The 19014-nt window shown below is 41.8% G+C and overlaps 2 protein-coding genes across 4 annotated transcripts in view; one reads left to right on the top strand and one right to left on the bottom strand.

Moving 5' to 3' along the window:
* LOC307258168 (interferon alpha/beta receptor 1a-like) overlaps nt 1-2377 on the bottom strand; it is a 61915-nt gene extending 59538 nt beyond the window's left edge. For both annotated transcript variants that reach the window (XM_080037616.1, XM_080037617.1), the window contains exon 1: nt 2189-2377. In XM_080037616.1, the coding sequence (XP_079893742.1) occupies nt 2189-2237 (49 nt within the window). In that variant the 5' untranslated portion in view covers nt 2238-2377. The remainder of the gene's footprint in view (nt 1-2188) is intronic.
* Nucleotides 2378-6162: 3785 nt separating this feature from the next.
* The window catches only part of itgb2 (integrin, beta 2), a 50483-nt gene continuing 37631 nt past the window's right edge, over nt 6163-19014 (top strand). Inside the window, exons 1-3 of one of the 2 annotated variants that reach the window (XM_080037814.1) lie at nt 6163-6207; nt 9229-9280; nt 16979-17076. In XM_080037814.1, coding sequence (XP_079893940.1) covers nt 9232-9280; nt 16979-17076 — 147 coding nt within the window. In that variant the 5' untranslated portion in view covers nt 6163-6207; nt 9229-9231. Of the gene's footprint in view, nt 6208-7656; nt 7735-9228; nt 9281-16978; nt 17077-19014 lie in introns of those variants that run through there. The other variant, XM_080037813.1, reaches the window with a different exon arrangement.

Below are 19014 nucleotides of genomic sequence, written 5' to 3'. Positions count from 1 at the left end.
TCTAAGGTGATTTAACGTCATAGTCCAGTGTTTCCCACTAATGTATCATTCCGTGGCGGGCCGCCACACTTTCATTTTGCCCCGCCACACTTTAATTTTTTTACATTTTTTTACATGTATATTTTACTATTTAAAAAATATACATGTATACATTTCATTTGCAATGCGCGAGTTTCACTTGGAAACAATAGCATTTCCGCATAAAAATCTTTAACGTGTGATTCGCGATGTGATCTCAAGAAACAATATTTCCTTCAATCATGGACGTATTATCAAAGCGCCGCTTGAGGGATCGAGGCTTCAATCTCCCCGAGTCAATCAGCCCCTCCCCCTGCGGTGTCAACACGCGCTGTGACTGTATTGCCTTTGAACACTCTAATTTTTTCAAAGTAAACGCTTCGGACCCCGCGGGACACGCGGGTTAAGAGCATCGAGGGGGCGCCGAGAGGCAGGGGCTGGGCTTTTTAACTGCAGCAACTTTAAGATACGCTATTGGAGCTGGAATTACCGCGGCTGCTGGCACCAGACTTGCCCTCCAATGGATCCTCGTTAAAGGATTTAAAGTGTACTCATTCCAATTACAGGGCCTCGAAAGAGTCCTGTATTGTTATTTTTCGTCACTACCTCCCCGAGTCGGGAGTGGGTAATTTGCGCGCCTGCTGCCTTTCCAGCAGAGCACCCTCTGCTGGAAAGAATATTGTGAGCTATCCTTCGTGATTGTAGTCACAGTTATTTGAGTACTAGTAATTCAACAATCTAATAAAACAAAAGGGCGCTTGTGTTCACTCTTTTGAACCACAGGTAACCACCACCTTTGCTTCATTTTTTTGATGGCTCAAATGTGTATCATAGAAAATTATTTATTCATTAACCATTGATAAGTGTGTTAAACTCCATCTTAATCACCATTTATATAGGAATAGTGTTCCTCAAAGTACACCAGATTGATGCATTTAACATTTAAAAAAGGTACAACATTTTCTTCCGGGGGAGCATACCCCCGGACTCCCCTAGGGGGGTCGGGGTCCCCACCCCCCCCCCCCCCCCACACTTTCAAAAAATTCTGTGGGAAACACTGTAGTCTTAGACGAGCGTTTAACTTATGCTGCATATTTTGCACTGCATTGTTTTTTATCAATAGTTTGGAAAAATGGTCCCACACCGGACTCTTATGTGAAGCTGACACTTCATGGAGAAGTGACACTCCTGCAGCGCGCTCACGACCAGACGTGAACTCACATACACGGTGAAATCTCCCATTAAAAAAACGGCATAACCCACTGATTTTCGGATTTCTATTCTATTCTTAAAGTCAACTTGAGCGCAAGTGGAAAACCGGTCACTCGGTCGACACATTCACATCCCTAATGCATATAGAGAAAGTAATAAAAACAGCCTACCACACCACAAAGAATGATCAGACCTTCATCTCTTATTTTTTTTTTATGTTTGAACATGACTTCTGCAGGTGAACTATTCATTAAACTGCCCAAATTCAAGAATAAAAACAACCATCAAACTACTGGACTTTAAAACACTGGCCGACTCTTTCAACATACTTTCAGTTGTAGGCTTCTAATTCAATATGTTTGCCTGGTTTTATATTATGTGTATGAGCAATATCAACATTTCATATAATTAACTAAAAGAAAAATAACCAAATCTAAAGGGAATATCTATACTGTTACAGTATAGATATTCCCTTTAGATCTGGTTATCTTTCTTTATTTTTCTAATACAGGTATTATAATTATTGACACTAAATTATGAAGAAAAAAAAAGTGTGTGCAGGGCCAGTGAAAATATACAAGGGGCCAGTAAAACTCGGATGGAAAAAAAAGTTATGTTGAACCCTGTCACAAATAGATCGAAACCTGCTAAGGAATTGTCCCACTTCCTGTTTACACCGTTCACAAAGTCAAATTACAATCGATTACAATGCAGCTTTTACATTAAAAGTCAATTAAAAACAATCATGCCAATACAATTACTTCTGAGCACCTTGGGTTTAAAACAACACATTACTTCAATGTAGGTATTTTGCATTTCAACTGCGCAAAAATACCTCTAGCTAGCTCCAACAACAGTACATGGACAAAAACAAACACTTGCGTTAAGGTTACAAGCCCGTCTGAAATACAAAAGGATGAATGTTAGCATACTATTACTAGCCAGTAAACGACCTTACCCGCGTTGAATTGGAGGCACCAAAAGAACACAGAAAGAGCACCAAACATAGTTGATATTTGCCGTTTTCCATGTGTCTCTGAACAGGCTCAGCTAGGCTCGCTAGTTTCGCTTTCACCCATGGACCTTGTAAACTGGGTTTCAACCATAGGTTTCAACCGCTGTAGGCTCGTGATCCTTGTCCGTAAAGGGTGGGTCGGTCGGGGTAGGTTGATGTTTTGGTATCGGTGTTCTTCTTTAGGGTTTATTGGCGGTTGGCAAACCAGCTTGTAGGCGCATTACCGCCACCAACTGGACTGGAGTGTGAAGAGAAAAAAGCAGAATTAAAAACAAATATGAAATGATAAAATAAAACTAGATTCGTTTTGCTAAATCCATTTCTCATAAACTAAATAATGTTATCATATCATATCAAAAAGGGAACAGCAATCTCCTTTTTTTCAGTTAACAAGGTATAGTTTGTTGTTTCAAGGCCCTCTGAAGCTTCATCCTTATCGATCTCTGTTGGCAGGCTTAGCACTTTGTGGCCTGTGTTTTCTCTGAACAGACTGTTGACTTTTTTCCACAGTGACAACTTGGTAATTAAAAATAAATGAATATAGGCTATTCTATTGATTAAGTGCTTCCTCCTTCCCCATTCTCTTAACTAAACAACATAAAAACAGTAAAAAGACGAAGGGTATGATGAGTTGTAGTGATAGTTTACTCTAGATTTTACAGAAGCATAAATGTGATGTCAATTTGTGGATTATACTGTGTCTTTTTAGACATTTGTTGGTAAAGTTTTAACTTCTAGTGTGTCATGGTTTGGCATTTTTTGGGAGAGAGGAAGAATTTGCTTGGTAGGAGCCGAGAGATGGACTGAAGATATGTTATTGCAGGTTGAGGAAGTATGTCAGGATTGATTATGGCCTTCCTAAATGTATGAATAATTTACTTATCTGGAAAAATGAATGCATCTTATTTAGAAGGAAAATTATAATTTTCCCTTTAGATTCCTCAATTGTTCATGAATAATTATTATGATTAGTGCAGTTTGCTTATTGTTTATTTCCTTTTGCAGTGTTTTATTTTGTCTCAAGTTAGAATTTTTAGGGTTACGACTATACATTTTCATCATAATAGGTTGCTATCATCACTGAATGCATTCCATTAGATATTGAAATCCTAGGGGCATGGTTCTGGGAACGTTATCACAGAAAAAAAAGTACAGTTTCCTGGCTGCAAAGACAATATACCCGGGCCAACTGCATTCAGCAAAACAAAGACATTGAAATGACCCAAAGGGAGGTCCTCTCGCTAGTCTCATACTATAAGAACTTAAGTATGAAGGCCTACATCTTCTATGACAAGCTAGAACGTTTCAAGCAAGAACTGAGACAACACCACCTGCTTCTGGGGGAAAGCAGATCTGGAGCACTCTGGTACGAAACGGAGAAGTCAAAGCCACCAGCCTGGCCCACAAAGAAAATGACGATGAAAAACATTCTAGTGTTGCTGCTCATGTCAGACTCATCAATCATCTTCTAAGAACGTACGATTCCTTTCTGTGAAAATAGTTTTTTTTTACACAGTGTTCCCCTTTAAAGTTTGCTCTATGCATGCAGTGATGAGTTTGCTTGAACAAAACTAAGTTAAAGCCTCCTTTGGCATTACATAATTAGTTAGCAATTAAATTCCTTGAAGACATTGCGGTGTGAATGCTTATTGGTGATTGGTTTCTGGGCAATTGGAGTGATATATTTTTTTACCATTTGCATCTAAGGAGGGTATGGAAGGACTTAGCTTTAGGCTGAATTCATTTCAACCCTGATTTTTCTCAAGCTTACTAAAAAAGCCTTACATTACATTACATTTTATTTAGCTGACGCTTTTATCCAAAGCGACTTCCATCAAGTGCATTCAACAATGAAGGTACAAACTCAGAACAACAGGAATCACGTAAGTACTAAAGCTTCAAATAAACCAAACTACAAAGTGTTACACATAAGTACTACATGGAGATGTAACAAGTGCAATGTTTTTTTTTGTCAAAGTGCAGTCTGAAGAGACGTGTCTTAAGGCTGCGGTGGAAGATGTGTCAGCTGATCTGATGTTAATGGGGAGTTTGTTCCACCATTTTGGAGCCAAGACAGCAAAGAGTCGTGATTTAGTCAAGTGACTAGGTGACCCTCTGAGTGAGGGAGCAGCCAGCAGATTGGCAGATGCAGAGCGTAGTGGAGGAGCTGGGGTTGTAAGGTTTGACCATGTCCTGGATGTAGGCTGGGCCTGATCTGTTCACAGCACAGTACCATAGTACCAGTATCTTGAAGCGGATGCAAGCAGCTACTGGTAGCCAGTGAAGGGAGCAGAGGAGTGGTGTAGTGTGAGAGAACTTTGGTAAATTGAAGACTGGTCGAGCTGTTGCATTCTGAATGAGCTGCAGTGGACGGATAGCACATGCAGACCAGCCAGAAGGGAGTTGCAGTAGTCTAGGCGTGAGATGACAAGTGCCTGGACTAGAACCTGCACCACCTTCTGGGTTAGAAGGGGACAGATCCTTCTGATGCTGTACAGTGTGTATCTATGATCGGGTTGTTGTAGCAATGTTAGCAGTGAGGGAGAGTTATCGAGTGTCACACCCAGGCTCTTAGCTGTCATGGTAGGGACTACCACAGAGTTGTCAATGGTGATAGTAAGGTCAAGGGTGGGAGTGCATTTACCTGGAAGGAAAAGCAGTTCTTAGATAATTTAATTAGGAGATTTCTTATTATAGCTTGCAGATTATTTTTGTTCTTGCCCTTTTTCACCCTCTCTGCATGTAATCGGCAAATAAACTTTTTTGGGATCCCACAACTGAAATCCAATCAGAAGAGAGAACGCTACAAACCAGCACCGCTCACTGCCGGTGCACGCGCAGAGTGACAGATGGGTGAATGCTTGGTAACACTTTACAATAAGGTACACAAAAAAAGAGTAGTTTACCTTTTAAAAAGGTAACCTTTTTAAAAGGTAAACTACCCTTTTTAAAAGGTAAACTAACCTTTTTTGAAAGGTAAACTTACCTTTTTAAAAGGTAAACTACCCTTTTTAAAAGGTAAACTAACCTTTTTTGAAAGGTAAACTAACCTTTTTAAAAGGTAAACTAACCTCTTTTGAAAGGTAAACTTACCTTTTTAAAAGGTAAACTAACCTTTTTGAAAGGTAAACTAACCTTTTTTGAAAGGTAAACTTACCTTTTTAAAAGGTAAACTACCCTTTTTAAAAGGTAAACTAACCTTTTTTGAAAGGTAAACTAACCTTTTTAAAAGGTAAACTAACCTCTTTTGAAAGGTAAACTTACCTTTTTAAAAGGTAAACTAACCTTTTTGAAAGGTAAACTAACCTTTTTTGAAAGGTAAACTAACCTTTTTTAAAAGGTAAACTACCCTTTTTAAAAGGTAAACTAACCTTTTCTGAAAAGTAAACTAACCTTTCTAAAAGGTAAACTAACCTTTTTTGAAAGGTAAACTAACCTTTTTAAAAGGTAAACTACCCTTTTTAAAAGGGTAAGTACTCTTTTTTTGTGTACCTTATTGTAAAGTGTTACCGAATGTTTTTCCGCCTACAATGGCGGAGCAGGTAAAAGTCCTTCACAATGTCTGTTTTGATGGTTTTTAACATGTTTTATCACACTTACGGATCTGAGATGATGCTAGATAACTCGCTGCTTGAAGACCACAGTGCATTAATGTGAGGGAGGGGACTGCTAACTGCAGTCACTGACAGGAAGTTAGCTAAAAGAACCATTTCGCTCACAGCACTTTTAACTTAACTTAAATACCAAATTATTGCCTTCTGACTGTAAGAAGAGCATGTGCTAGATGTGGCCTTTATTTTTAACACGACGATGTCGCGCCTTTGCTGTTACACAATGGTTGATGATCTCTGTAAAACAGTCTTTGGTTGCTTCACACTTCCTGTCAGATGGGTGGAGTCTCACACCAAGAGTGTTGAATGCAACTGTCAACCACAGACAAGAGCTGCTTCTCCTTCTAACCGGTAAGTTTGCTTTTATAACCAAGTTTAAGCCACCAGTTTTATTGTGTTGTTTAGAGTTTATGCATTTATTTTTTCAGTCCTTGCTGGTGTTACTACTTTCTTTTCAGCCCCCTGTACTCAGCGTCCTTGGGTTTCTTGAAAGGCTCTATATAAAACAAAGTTTTAATTATTATTATTATAAATAATTTTGAAACTCTTATTACCCTCCTAATTTTTTAATTTTTTAAATATGCTTACATGAAAATCTGGTGATCAAATGAAGTCTTATGTAACACAGAATAAATGTATTTGAAATGATCCAACATGTTGTGGTTTGAAACAGTCAAAGTAAGCTTTCACATTAAGCCATGAGGAAGAAAAACTTCTTGTTTTCAAGGAGGAAGTTGACTTAACAACACATTTTCCAGAATAGATACCAAGAACAGCATGTTTTAAATTTGGCTTTCTGAGAATTGAATCCATTTCCACATTCAAATAGAGAATTGGCAACGTTTTACTTCCTCTGCAGTTGTGCACCGATGAATAATCACATTTCAGTTTTATGATGAAGCAGTATCTAATATATCTATAAGGCTGTCTTTCATGTCTTCATTGGCCAAAGTCATGCATTTAATGTACTTTAGAAGGGAACACCCACTAAATATTTGCTAAATTGTCTGGAATGTTCAGTTTAATCAATGAGTAGTTTGTGTAATTTTTGAATAGTAACTAACTACTAACCAAAACTATCTAGAACAATATTTCACTCCTACATGTAGAGGGGCAGAAGAAGATATAATGAAATACTCAAGCAAAGTACAAATAGAGCAATAATTGAATAAAAGCACTATGTTTACTTAATTACTGTCACAATAGGCCCCATCTGCAAGTTAAGATACCACTTTGACAAAAATCAACTTATTAATAGCATTTGCAACATCAAATGCTTTTTGAAAGACAAGTAATACCCCCTAGATAAAACATCTTCTGCCCTTTTTCATGCATAGTTGACCATGTTTCCATGTTGGACGTATGGCTTTTTGGCTGCAACCATCTTCAGATTTAGAAGGGAAATACGTTTGATGTGTTTGTCATCTGCTGCACTAAGTTTCTTTGGCCGACCACTGCGTCTACGATCGTCAACGTTGCCCGTTTCTTTGTGCTTCATCAAAAAAGCAACACATCTTGAAACTCCAGTCTGCTTTGAAATCTTTGTCTGGGAGAGACTTTGCTTATCCAGTATAACTACCTTGTTCTCACACTTAGAATTTTTTTAAATCGATAAAAATAAACAATTATTATTTATATTTTTGAAAGCATTCTTGTTAACAGCATTTATTCACAACTGCCTAAAACTTTAGCACAGTACTGTATATATATACGATGTCTCTGCATTTAATTCTGTTGATACATGTACAGGAGAGTAATGGTACAGCACGATTCTATTGGGAGGGAAACACTATTTAAAGAGGAAGAGAGTGCACCCCAATCCAGAACAAGGCCGTATAACAGATTATGTTATTTCTAGCTCATCTACACTGCCTGCATGTAAGAGTTTGACGAAATGATTTATTTAAAAGGGTATTGATTGGAAGAAGCACTACCACAGATTAAGTGAAATTGTGCTGTTAATCCCTGTGTAACACACTTATATGCAATATAAAATAAAATGCATTTTTATTAAATGTACTTATCTTGAACTAGAATGGCTTAAGGTTTACCATGCAAAGTTCAAACAGGGCGTCAACCACAACGGCTCTGTGTTCAGCACTGTGGTGAAGGGTGGCTTTGCATTTCCCTCAACATGTAATCACCTTCCTTCTTGTTCTCTTTTCATTTGTTTCTATAAGAAAGAATGTTTAAAGTTAAATCTTTAAATTGAATCCACCAACTGCTACTTCAACATCTTTCCATTTTAACGTTCATTTTAAAATGTGTAATTTGAGATAGCTTGTGTACTAAACTCAATGAAGTCTCAACTTGTTATTTTAAACAAAAGAAGCATCAGCTGTAGAAAACAAATATCGATTCATACAAAAACAATTGCAAATGTTTTATGAGTGCACTTTTTTTTTTTTTGCCTGATTCACAAAGCGGAAATGTACTGATGACACAACACATCACTGTTCACTTTTACCTTTTATGGTATCGACAGTGTTGACACTTAGTGCATCACAAGCTTCTGTGCACAGGAAACGGTGTATTCATATATGGTGAATGTTTCACTCATATCAACAAAGAGATGGTCATTTATGTATTAAACTGTCATTATAGTTAAACAAAAAGTACATTAATTTTACAACTCATAACCAACTGACAAATTGCCAAGTTCCATTTCTGCTGGTTAGCATTTTAGGATAACTGAATATATGGACAAGCCAAACGCAGCCAGAGTTAATGACCTTCTGTCTAGTTTAAGTATTATTGCAAGTCACTTGCAAGATACAGAGGAATCCAAGTAATGATAACTCGCTTGAATTTTAGATTAGTTAATCTTTTAATTTGGCATTTTTGATGTAACATCTGAGCATTATTTTGCCTTGTGTGACATCACTGATGCTGGTCAGGTAATAAAGTAGATCAAAGTGAGGAAGGATCCAGACAGAGGCACAGATAGCCGTCTCTTAAAATTGTTAAAACTGTCCGCCCAGCAGGCTGTGTAGGGAGAGTGTAATACTGTCCAATATTTACATCAGATTCACAACATTCTCTCACAATTCTGCAGCTTAACAACTGTTTAGAGTCTAAACAGTTGTAACACCGCATAATTACATTCAAATATGTCCACATCCACTGATTTAAGGAGTCTCCTTATCAACTGCAGGCGTGTGACGTTGTGAGCCGTGTGTTTAAGAACATGTCATGAATCTGACATAGACTTTTTTTGTAGAGATGTCAAGGACAAATTTAAGAAAAAAAATGGGAATATTTTCATGAATGACGCCTAATGTTGTACTTTATAAAATCTCACAATTTTAATTCTGATCCGTTCAAATTTGCACTAATAAAAGAACTGTCTTTATTTATTGTTTATGTTGTAAGGAAATGGATCAGTGTTTGCGGTTTCTTCTGCTCCTGTTGGTGGGTACACATGGTAAGTTTTGAAAAATTAACAAATTACTAACATAACATTATTTATTTGCACATCATAAAATCTCAACATTTATCCAACAACATGAAATGTGTTTAAATGAACATGACGACAAAGAGACCACGTTATCACTCAGTTTCAGTGGCTGTGAGTCGTGTTAGCCCTGTTGAAAGTAGTGTTGAAAGAGCTGCACACAGAGAAGCTTTCTTAAGGCCCTCATTGGCAGAGTAAGAAGAGAATCATATGAAAACTGGCTGAATGGTTTAAAACATCAGCCTGATTCCACCTGGAACATACATCTAGTGATGTTTCCAGGACATTTTGACTGGGGTGGCCAAGGTGGGACACAGACCAGAGTGGGATGTCCATCGCAAAGCAAACCTTATTGAATGGCATGTGTAATGCATTATAACCATTGCAAAGATTATTCATAATCATATTTGCCTACCTTGAGATTTAGAAAATAGGGAGATTTTCCAAAACCAAAGCGGGGGTCTGGGAGTCCCCCCCCAAAAAAACCGTGTGCTATAAAGACATTGTTTCCCGCATTCTGGTGACTTAAAAATAAGGGTAACACTTTACAATAAGGTACATTCATTAACTGTTAGTTAATGCTAAGTTAATGTTATTAATGGTTAGTTTATGCGTTCTTAATGCCTATTAAGCATTAAGTGTGTTAATGCTTAATTATTAACTTAATGCTTCTTTAACTAATGCTTAGTCAAGCATAACAGTTAGTTAATGCTAAGTTTCTGTTTATTAAGCATTTACTAAGCAAGTATTAACAGTTAGGAAATGCTTAGTGAATGCTTATTAAGCATTAACTAATAGTTAATTAATGTACCCTTACTGTAAAGTGTTACCAAAATAAGGTCAAATAACAAAAAAAAATAAAAATGTAAATGTTATGTCTCATACTCATGCAGCAAAGGAGTGAGCAAAGGGGAGAGTTGTCCATCCTCATTTTAGTCCTGGGAAAGTTTTGTATGCACTTCATTTAGCGGAGAATATCTCAACTGTTATAGACTAATATGACCCCAGTGAACAACGTGGGATGTGTGACAAAATCTCTATCCGGGGCGAAAGTCCTGAAAATGACCACAACAGGTTACACTAGTATCACACTACGTGGTGAATGGGACTTTTTTTCCCCCTTTATAGATATCCTCATACTTTTTTACCAGATTAATCTTCATATTAAGAGAAATACTTTTTGTATTACACTTTGTCTAAAATTTGTAATAAAATATGCAAATGAGGCACTATCTCATTAAATATGTGTAGCCTATATAATCCCTTTAGTAGAGGTCCTGGATACGATTAGGGTTGGGTATCGGTTGGGTTTTTTCCGATACTGGTTACTACTACTTTTGAAACGGTTCCGGTGCTTAACCGGTACTTTAACCGGTACTTTAAAGCCTAAAATTGCACACACTTTGTAAAAAAATAATGCCCTTTTATATCCAGTGCCAAATTTAACACAATTAACTTAAACAATATAATTATGAGTAACTATTTCAAAATTTTAATAAAATAAAATTCACACAATTTACATACTATCTAATACAACAATACATGGGGCCGGTGTTGCGTCGCCAGGTGGTGTCCGCCAATGCCTCCCTGGTAGGCTGGGGAGCCGTACACGAGGGTCAAGGCATCAGTGGCCAATGGCACGGACCCTGGTTGACACAGCACATCAATCAGTTGGAATTGCAGGCTATCCATTTAGCTCTTTTGCACTTCCGGCCAGAGCTGGAAAACCGCCATGTACTGGTAAGGACAGACAGTACAGCGGCAGCGGCATACATAAACAGGCAGGGGGGCCTGGGTTCCCCGCGCCTTTGCAGATTGGCTCAGATAATATGGGAGTGGGCGTATCCACGGTGCAAGTCCCTCAGGGCGATGCACGAGCCGGGTCAGGTGAACCTTGCGGCGGATCGGCTCTCCAGAGGGGGACCCCTCCCCGGGGAATGGAGACTGCATCCGGAGGTCGTGAGCCTTCCCTCCCTTCACCCTCCTTCGTCCACTTCTACAGAGAGTTCAGGTGGAGGAGGTGAGCCTCATCCTGGTGGCCCCCAACTGGCCCCAGATGATCTGGTTCTCAGCGATTGTACCCCTCCTTCAGGGACACCCATGGGAGCTCCCGGGTCGGCGGGACCTCCTGTCCCAGGTCCACGGGAGTCTCTTTCATCCTTTTCCCCAGGGTCTCCGGCTTTGGGCCTGGCCCCTGAGAGGGCCGGGTTTCTAGCTATGGGGTTGCCCCAGTCTGTGGTTAGCACTCTACAAGGAGCCCGGGCTCCATCAACGAGGGCGACATACGCTTATCGTTGGGGAGTGTTTCAATCATGGTGCAATTCGAGACAGGTGGATCCCCTCGCCTGCACGGCCCATGACATTCCAGTTCCTCCAGGAAATGTTGGAGGTGGGCAAATCTCCCTCGACATTGAGGGGAATAGTGGCAGCCATAAAGGCAGCCCGTGTTGGACCTCTGAAGCTGGCAGAAGGCTGTTGCGACCTTATTGCTCAGTTTCTCAGAGGTGCTCGTAGGGTTACTCCACATCGCAGAAGGCCAGCTGTCCCCCCATTGGATTTGGAGGTGGTGCTGTCGGCCTTGCAGAATGAGCCATTCGAGCCCCTGGATACAGCTAGGCTACAATGGCTTTCTCTCAAGACAGCGTTTTTGCTCGCAATTGTGTCTGCTAAGAGAATGGGAGAGCTACATGCTCTTTCAGTGCATGAGGACTGCTGCCGCTTCTTGCCAGGTGGTGCTGGGGTGGTGCTTTGCCCAAACCCTGCATTCCACCCTAAAGTCTGGTCTGAGTCCCACACCGGTCGATCTATTGAGCTGCACCCTTTCCACCCTCCTCAGGAAGGTGAAGCAGGGTGGAGTAGGCGGTCACTAACTGTGCCCAGTCAGGGCCCTAACAGTGTATCTACATCGGACACATGGCCATAGGACAACGGACCAGCTCTTTGTCTGTTACAAGCCTAACCGTCTTGGACAGCCAGTCTCCAAGGCCAGGCTTTCCCACTGGGTTGTGGATGCTATCCAGCAGGCATATGAGAGGACAGGCAAGCCGACCCCAGTAGGGGTGCGGGCGCACTCCACACGGGGCATTGCTACGTCATGGGCCCTATGGCGAGGGGCCCCTCTATCGGAGATTTGTACGGCGGCCTCTTGGTCGACCCCGTCCACTTTTATCCGGTTCTACTGCATGAATGTGGCAGCCAGCACCCCATTCTCGGAGCGAGTGCTGGGCTCAATGCAGCAGGAAGGTGCGCGTTTGGGCTAGGCCATCTACCCATTCATGGCTCGCCTTAGCGTCTTGCAGGGCCAGCTTAGCCTTGGTAGCGTCTGGCGCCTTGGCGATGTGTGTGTACATAATGTATATTTGTAAATAGTTCCTTTATACTGGGCACATGGGTGAACACTCTGGTGGTGGTGACGTGTCGTTAGAACTCAACTGCTTTTTTTTTAGGCTCCCGCAGGAGCAGCTGGGTCTGCTTGGTTCCTCGCGGTGTGTCTTACAGAGGTCCCCTTACATATGGAATATGTAAGGTGGAGAGATAGTCTTGACACGATAGAGAACGGTTGGTTACGTTGTAACCCAGGTTCTCTGAGTGGAGAGACTATCTCTCCAGCCAAGATGCCGCTCAGAAACGCGTTCCAATCAAGGTTAACCGAAGAGGCCACGCATGGGTGTGGCATATATAGCCACGGCTGGCCAATCATGCGTGGCTGCCACAAGTGGTGTGTCTTAAAGAGTATCCACGTCAACTGCCCCCGTGGGGGTCAGTCCCCGTACATATGGAATATGTAAGGTGGAGAGATAGTCTCTCCACTCAGAGAACCTGGATTACAACGTAACCAACCGGTATTTGCGCCAGAATCTGCACCAATTTCCACGCAAGTTTGATAAATGAGGGCCAATGAGAACCACAGACTGAAAACAGTCAAGGAAGGGCGTTAGCCTTTTGGAATATTAACAGTGCTCATTTGCATTTAACTTGAAACAAAATGTAAAGATAAGACCACAACTATTAACGTTGTCAAATTAACCATTTTTGTGCAGAAAATGTGTCATGTTTGCCTTCTCAGGATGGATACGAGATCTTTAATGTATATGCTGTTCTAATGTGCAGCGCGCTGTTTATTATTAATATAATAATATAACGGCCCGTCATCAGACACATGTAGCCTACCGGATGGTTTTATACATCGATCGCTCCATAGAGTTATCCAAGTCAGAGCTTTTTGTATGGGCAGAGATCGTTATTTTAAGTGTGTCTTAATGAAGTTTCTTGTTAAAACGTTTCCATATCACCGGGCCGCCGTGTCCCGCTGTGTGTGTTTTTGGGTTCGTCTCCACCGGCGCAGCACTAGAACAGCTGACGGGAGGAAGCGTGCAGCCGGCCGCTGCCTCATCGTCAGCCTACACGTGCCTAATACATGCGTGACAATACTGTTAGAAAATCCCAAAATCTGGAACAAACTCCCAGAAAACTTGAGGTCTGCTGCAACTCTCAGTTCTTTTAAATCGAGTCTGAAGACTTTTTTGTTTCCATTTTAACCTGCAATTTTTATTTAATTTGCTTCTTTTATTCGCTTTTAAATGTTTTATAATGTGTTTTATGTATTCTAATCTTGCCCCTGTAAAGCACTTTGAGTGGCCTTGTGTCTGAATTGTGCTATATAAATAAACTTGCCTTAGATCGCGTGTCATTCGCAAAAAGAAATGCATTGGCGTTCAAAAATAGTCTGACATAAAGAGCGATCAGACCTGTGAAACTGCGAACGTGAGCGAGTGTTGAGCACTCGTGCGCGCGATCCTCGAGACGGTCGGGCTCGTTCTCGTCACTCACAGCCCGGTGAGAAATGCTCCTCGCTGTACACAGAACAGCATCCGCGAGCGGACATGCTTCATTGATCATGACATACAGAGCGATCAGTCTGTCAAAATACAAATGTGACTACAGCAGGGGGCGGCACCGAAATGAGACACCGACACTTTCGTTCTTATTCGGTCTGGTTACTACCGTTTACGTCGGCACCGGTGCCATACTGGTACCGGGTTTCGTGTTATGGTGAGGTAGGCAGGCAGGCAAGTAGGACCCAAACGCAGACGTTAAAAAGAAAAAGGTAATTTATTGCTCCACCAAAAATACAAAAACTCAGGACGGCCAAAAGGCAAAGGGCAAAAAGGCAAAAGACAGGTAACATGGGTAACACAGAAGCCGAGACTCACCAACACGCAACAGGACAAACCATAATGCACAGACAAGGAACAAAGGAACACAAGGAGTATATATGCAAGACACAACGAGACACAGGTGTAAAACATTAGGGGAGGGAGCAGCAATCACACAGGAGGGAAACTTGACAGGACATGGGGAGGAACAAGACAGACATACCAAAATAAAACAGGAAACCCGGATACCAAAACAAGACAAACCCAGACCATGACAGTACCCCACATACTGGAAGAAAAAAAAAGTCAAACCCAAGGGGAGCCAGGAGGAGGGAAACAAAAAAAAACATGGCCTGGGGCAGGGCACGGGGGTGACCGGCTGGTCAGGGAACTGGAGTGGAGCAGTGCACGGGGTGACAGGCTGGCCAGGGAACTGGAATGGGGCAGAATGGAGGGGTGTCAGGCCGCCGGCCAGAAACATGCCCCAGGGCATAAACGGGAGCCTCAGGCGGATGGCCTGGGGGGCAAGCAGGGGCACGGCAGGGAGCTTCAGGCGGACGGCCTGGGGGGCAAGCAGGGGCAGAGTGGAGGTGGAACCCCTCAGGAGGCCGACGGCAAAGACGATGAGGGCTCAGTCCCTCTAGAGGCCTGCAGCGACGAAGACGAAGGTGAGGAACCCTTTCTGGAGGCCGGCCTCGGCCAAGAAGAGGACGATGGAAACCTCCTGGAGGCCGGCAGAGACGAAGGCAATAAACCCCTTCTGGAGGCCGACCTCGGCGAAGATGAGGGCGATGGAACCCTTCTGGAGGCCGGCGAAGGCGATTAACCCCTTCTGGAGGTCGGCGAAGGCGATAAACCCCTTCTGGAGGCCAGCGGCGACGAAGGCACCCTATTGGAGGCAGGCAGCGGCGGCGATGACCCACAGGTAGCCGGCATCGGCGAAGGCCCACAGGTAGCCGGCATTGACGAGGACGGACCTCCGCAGGAGACCGGCGAAGGCAGAACCACTCAGGCGGCCGGCCACGGCATAAAAATGTGCGGAACTAGTGGTTTGTAGTCCTCGGCGCTTCTAGCCTTTTGGGATGGATGGCGCGGATGTGGGGTGTAGATTATCAGGACAGCTGGACCAAGGGAAGACTGAGTCAAGACAAACCTCTTTCCTTATATTACAATAGACATTTTATCATGATGGAACGCCGGTTCCGTATCGGTGAAGTAATCCTTTAACAAACGGCTGCTTGTATACAGTCCATTTTATTTTTCTTATTTTTTTTACCGTCAGATGGCCGCTGTTCTCCAATAAAATATACAGAGAAATAATCTGTCCGCTGCCAGTGTTAACAGACCAGAGCAGCCACACACCGGTCACCTCTTTTTCTGATTTTTCTCTAGACGATCGCGTGTCTCTGCTAAAATAGAGCAATAACCTTTTGATTCTCATTCACTGATTCTGTCGAAACTCAACAATTATTAAGTGTAGCCTGTTATAAAATGACGTGCAGTGCATATACTTTTACTGCTTCTCCATACGTCATCGGCCTGATATGTTTAACCTCCCTGGGACCTCAGATCCCTGTGGATACACACACAGCCACGCGGCCCAGGAACTAAAGGTTCATGGTCGAGGAGTTCCTGGAACCTAAAGTTCCTGGTAGTTATGGTGGAAACGTGGCTTATGTAGTAGGTAATCATTGATAACTATGTAATAGTTACAAAAAAACAAAACATGTATTAGTTACTAATATAAATAAAAACAAACTATGCAGTAGGTAATGCATAACTTATTGTAAAGTGTTACCGAGGCTGCTAGCAGTAAGCTAACTATCGCCCCACTGAACCAGGGTGACCAATGAGATTTCAGGGGTGGCCCTGGCCCCCCCGGGCCACTCCCTCATAACATCTCCAATGCAACACATATACATTCATGCAGATTGGACAAGTGTATTGTTGAAGTTTAGGCTTTTAACTTGGGAAAGTTTTATTGCACTTACTTACAGAAACTAAGACCGTAGTTTACGTCAACTTGTGTAAGGAGAAAGAAAATGGCAGCAGCGAGTGAACAAAAACAAAAACAGACACATTTTAGGAATCTGGATGTAAGGAAAGGGTAGTGTGTTTGGGGCAGTGAAACGAGTGTGAGATTTTGAGACCCTTACCACTGTGATTTGCCCAACATTATGCATTTCCTTGGCCCCTTCTACAATGTTTTTAATCTCTTACAATATCACACACATTTTTAAATATAACATAAAATATAATATGTTTATCATGTGAATGTTATAAACTAATGAGGTGACTACACCAACACTGACACTAATAGCAGTATCCCTAACAGGAAATAGATAGTTTAGATACCACACCTATTTATCCGCCCACCTAAACTAAACAGCGAGAAAAAAACATGAATTTGAATTGTGTCCACAGCTCATTATTTCAATTTGATACTGTTCATTAAATGCATATTTCCAGGTTCAGACACTATGTTGCATACAGTTTTTGTTTTTCTTTGCAGTGTTGTGTCAACAAGAGGAAGTTTGCTCCAAGTCTGTGATCAACTCCTGCAGTGACTGTATTAGATCGGGCCCCTACTGTGTGTGGTGCAAACAGCTGGTGAGAAACAAACAAATGTAAATGAATAATGTCCCTCTTCAGGTGTTAACATGTCCCTATTAGCATCATAAATCAACAAACTGAGTGACCTCAACAATCAAACTACAGTACACCACTGACGGAATAACAACAACATATCTACCTCCTGCCCATATTGACATACTAAGCCAATGTACGGTGGCCCTGAGAACTCACAGCACTGTAACCAAGAAAACACATGCAAATAGACAAAACACAAGCAAATTAAAAAAACATCTTCATCTATTTGACAACACATGCGCAGCATTTAGAAAACGCTCTGCAAAGACGGCAGCAAAACACATTAGAAAAAAGCGTAGCAAATAGCCCGCACCACAATGGAAGTCTTTCCAGACACACCAGTGGTGTTGGAAAATTAGATAAAAGTAAGTATTTTTGATTTATTTTAAAATTGTGATTGCATGATTCAGATATTAGCCTATTGCAGTGTTCAGGAAGCGGGTTTTGATGCTGGGTTTTCCTTTTTAGGAAGCAGGTTCAGCACAACTCAGAGTCCGTTGCTGGGGCAACATACGCCATGAGTCTAACCTGCTTGCCAGGTGGTTTGACCGACTCTGAGTTTGTCACTTTACGCTGCAGCTCCGACTGAAGACTCACGCGTCCTGTACAGTTTAAAGCAAAATCACTCAATAGAAATCTCCATCGGGATGTGTTTATCATTTCCTGATGATTTTATGTTTGATCGATCATCTGATCAACAGAGCCTTTTCTCAGCCCTTGTGTCATTCATGCTCTACCTTCAGATTAATAAGCCTATTTGTGTTGCATCAAGCAAAATGACTTGCTGTAAACACAGTCACACTCTTGCATGCACCAAGCACGACGCAGGAGGAGCGGCATTAGTAGCGACCTGTGTCCGCCTGGGCAGGCACTTATTTTGGACACTTTTTCCTAACAGCCTCGGCTGGAGAACCAGGCTGACAGCTGTGCAACCTTAACACTTTACCGTCAAATACAGGGTTAGGAGTTAAAGTTATTGGGGAACGAGATCAGCAAATAAAGCTAGTCAAATAACTAAAGGAAGCCCCCGCTCGGAATATTGAATTAACTTTTTTTTATTAAATAATCACAATCGCGTTTGCGGAAATAATATTAATCTCAAAAGGAATCTAGTTGTAGTCTTGCAATATGAGACCCCCTGTTACGGCTGGACAGGGAGGACACAGGCGCGGAGACAGTACCAGTTTAAGAAGGTTTAACTATACCTCTCTCAGAAATTCAGGCTAATCTTCAGTTTTCATCTTTACATGGTTTCATATGTTGGAAGTTCATCAAGATGTGTGATAGAAGTTTTTCTACCTGAATCAATTTGATTAGGCACAACAATCGATTAATTTTAAAACTTACTTTTACATGCAAAAAACACTTTTTTTTGGTGTTACCTACTACATAGGTTTTTTTTGTGCTACCTACTACATACACTCAACAAAAATATAAACGCAACACTTTTGTTTTTGCTCCCATTTTTCATGAGATGGACTTAAAGATCTAAAATTCATTCCAGATACACAATATTACCATTTCTCTCAAACATTGTTCACAAATCTGTCTAAATGTGTGATAGTGAGCACTTCTGCTTTGCTGAGATAATCCATCCCACCTCACAGGTGTGCCACATCAAGATGCTGATCTGACATCATGATTAGTGCACAGGTGTGCCTTAGACTGTCCACAATAAAAGGCCACCCTGAAATGTGCAGTTTTGTCTCACAGCAAAATGCCATAGAGCATTGAGGGAGCGTGCAATTGGCATGCTGACAGCAGGAATGTCAACCAGATCTGTTGCTCGTGCATTGAATGTTCATTTCTCCACCATAAGCCGTCTCCAAAGGCGTTTCAGAGAATATGGCAGTACATCCAACCGGCCTCACAACCGCAGACCACGTGTAACCACACCAG

The sequence above is a fragment of the Ammodytes marinus genome, assembly GCF_949987685.1.
Source record: "Ammodytes marinus genome assembly, chromosome: 12".
In the NCBI taxonomy this organism is placed as follows: Eukaryota; Metazoa; Chordata; class Actinopteri; order Uranoscopiformes; family Ammodytidae; genus Ammodytes; species Ammodytes marinus.
The sequence above is the reverse complement of the archived record's forward strand: the minus strand, read 5'-3'. Positions and strand labels throughout refer to the sequence as shown.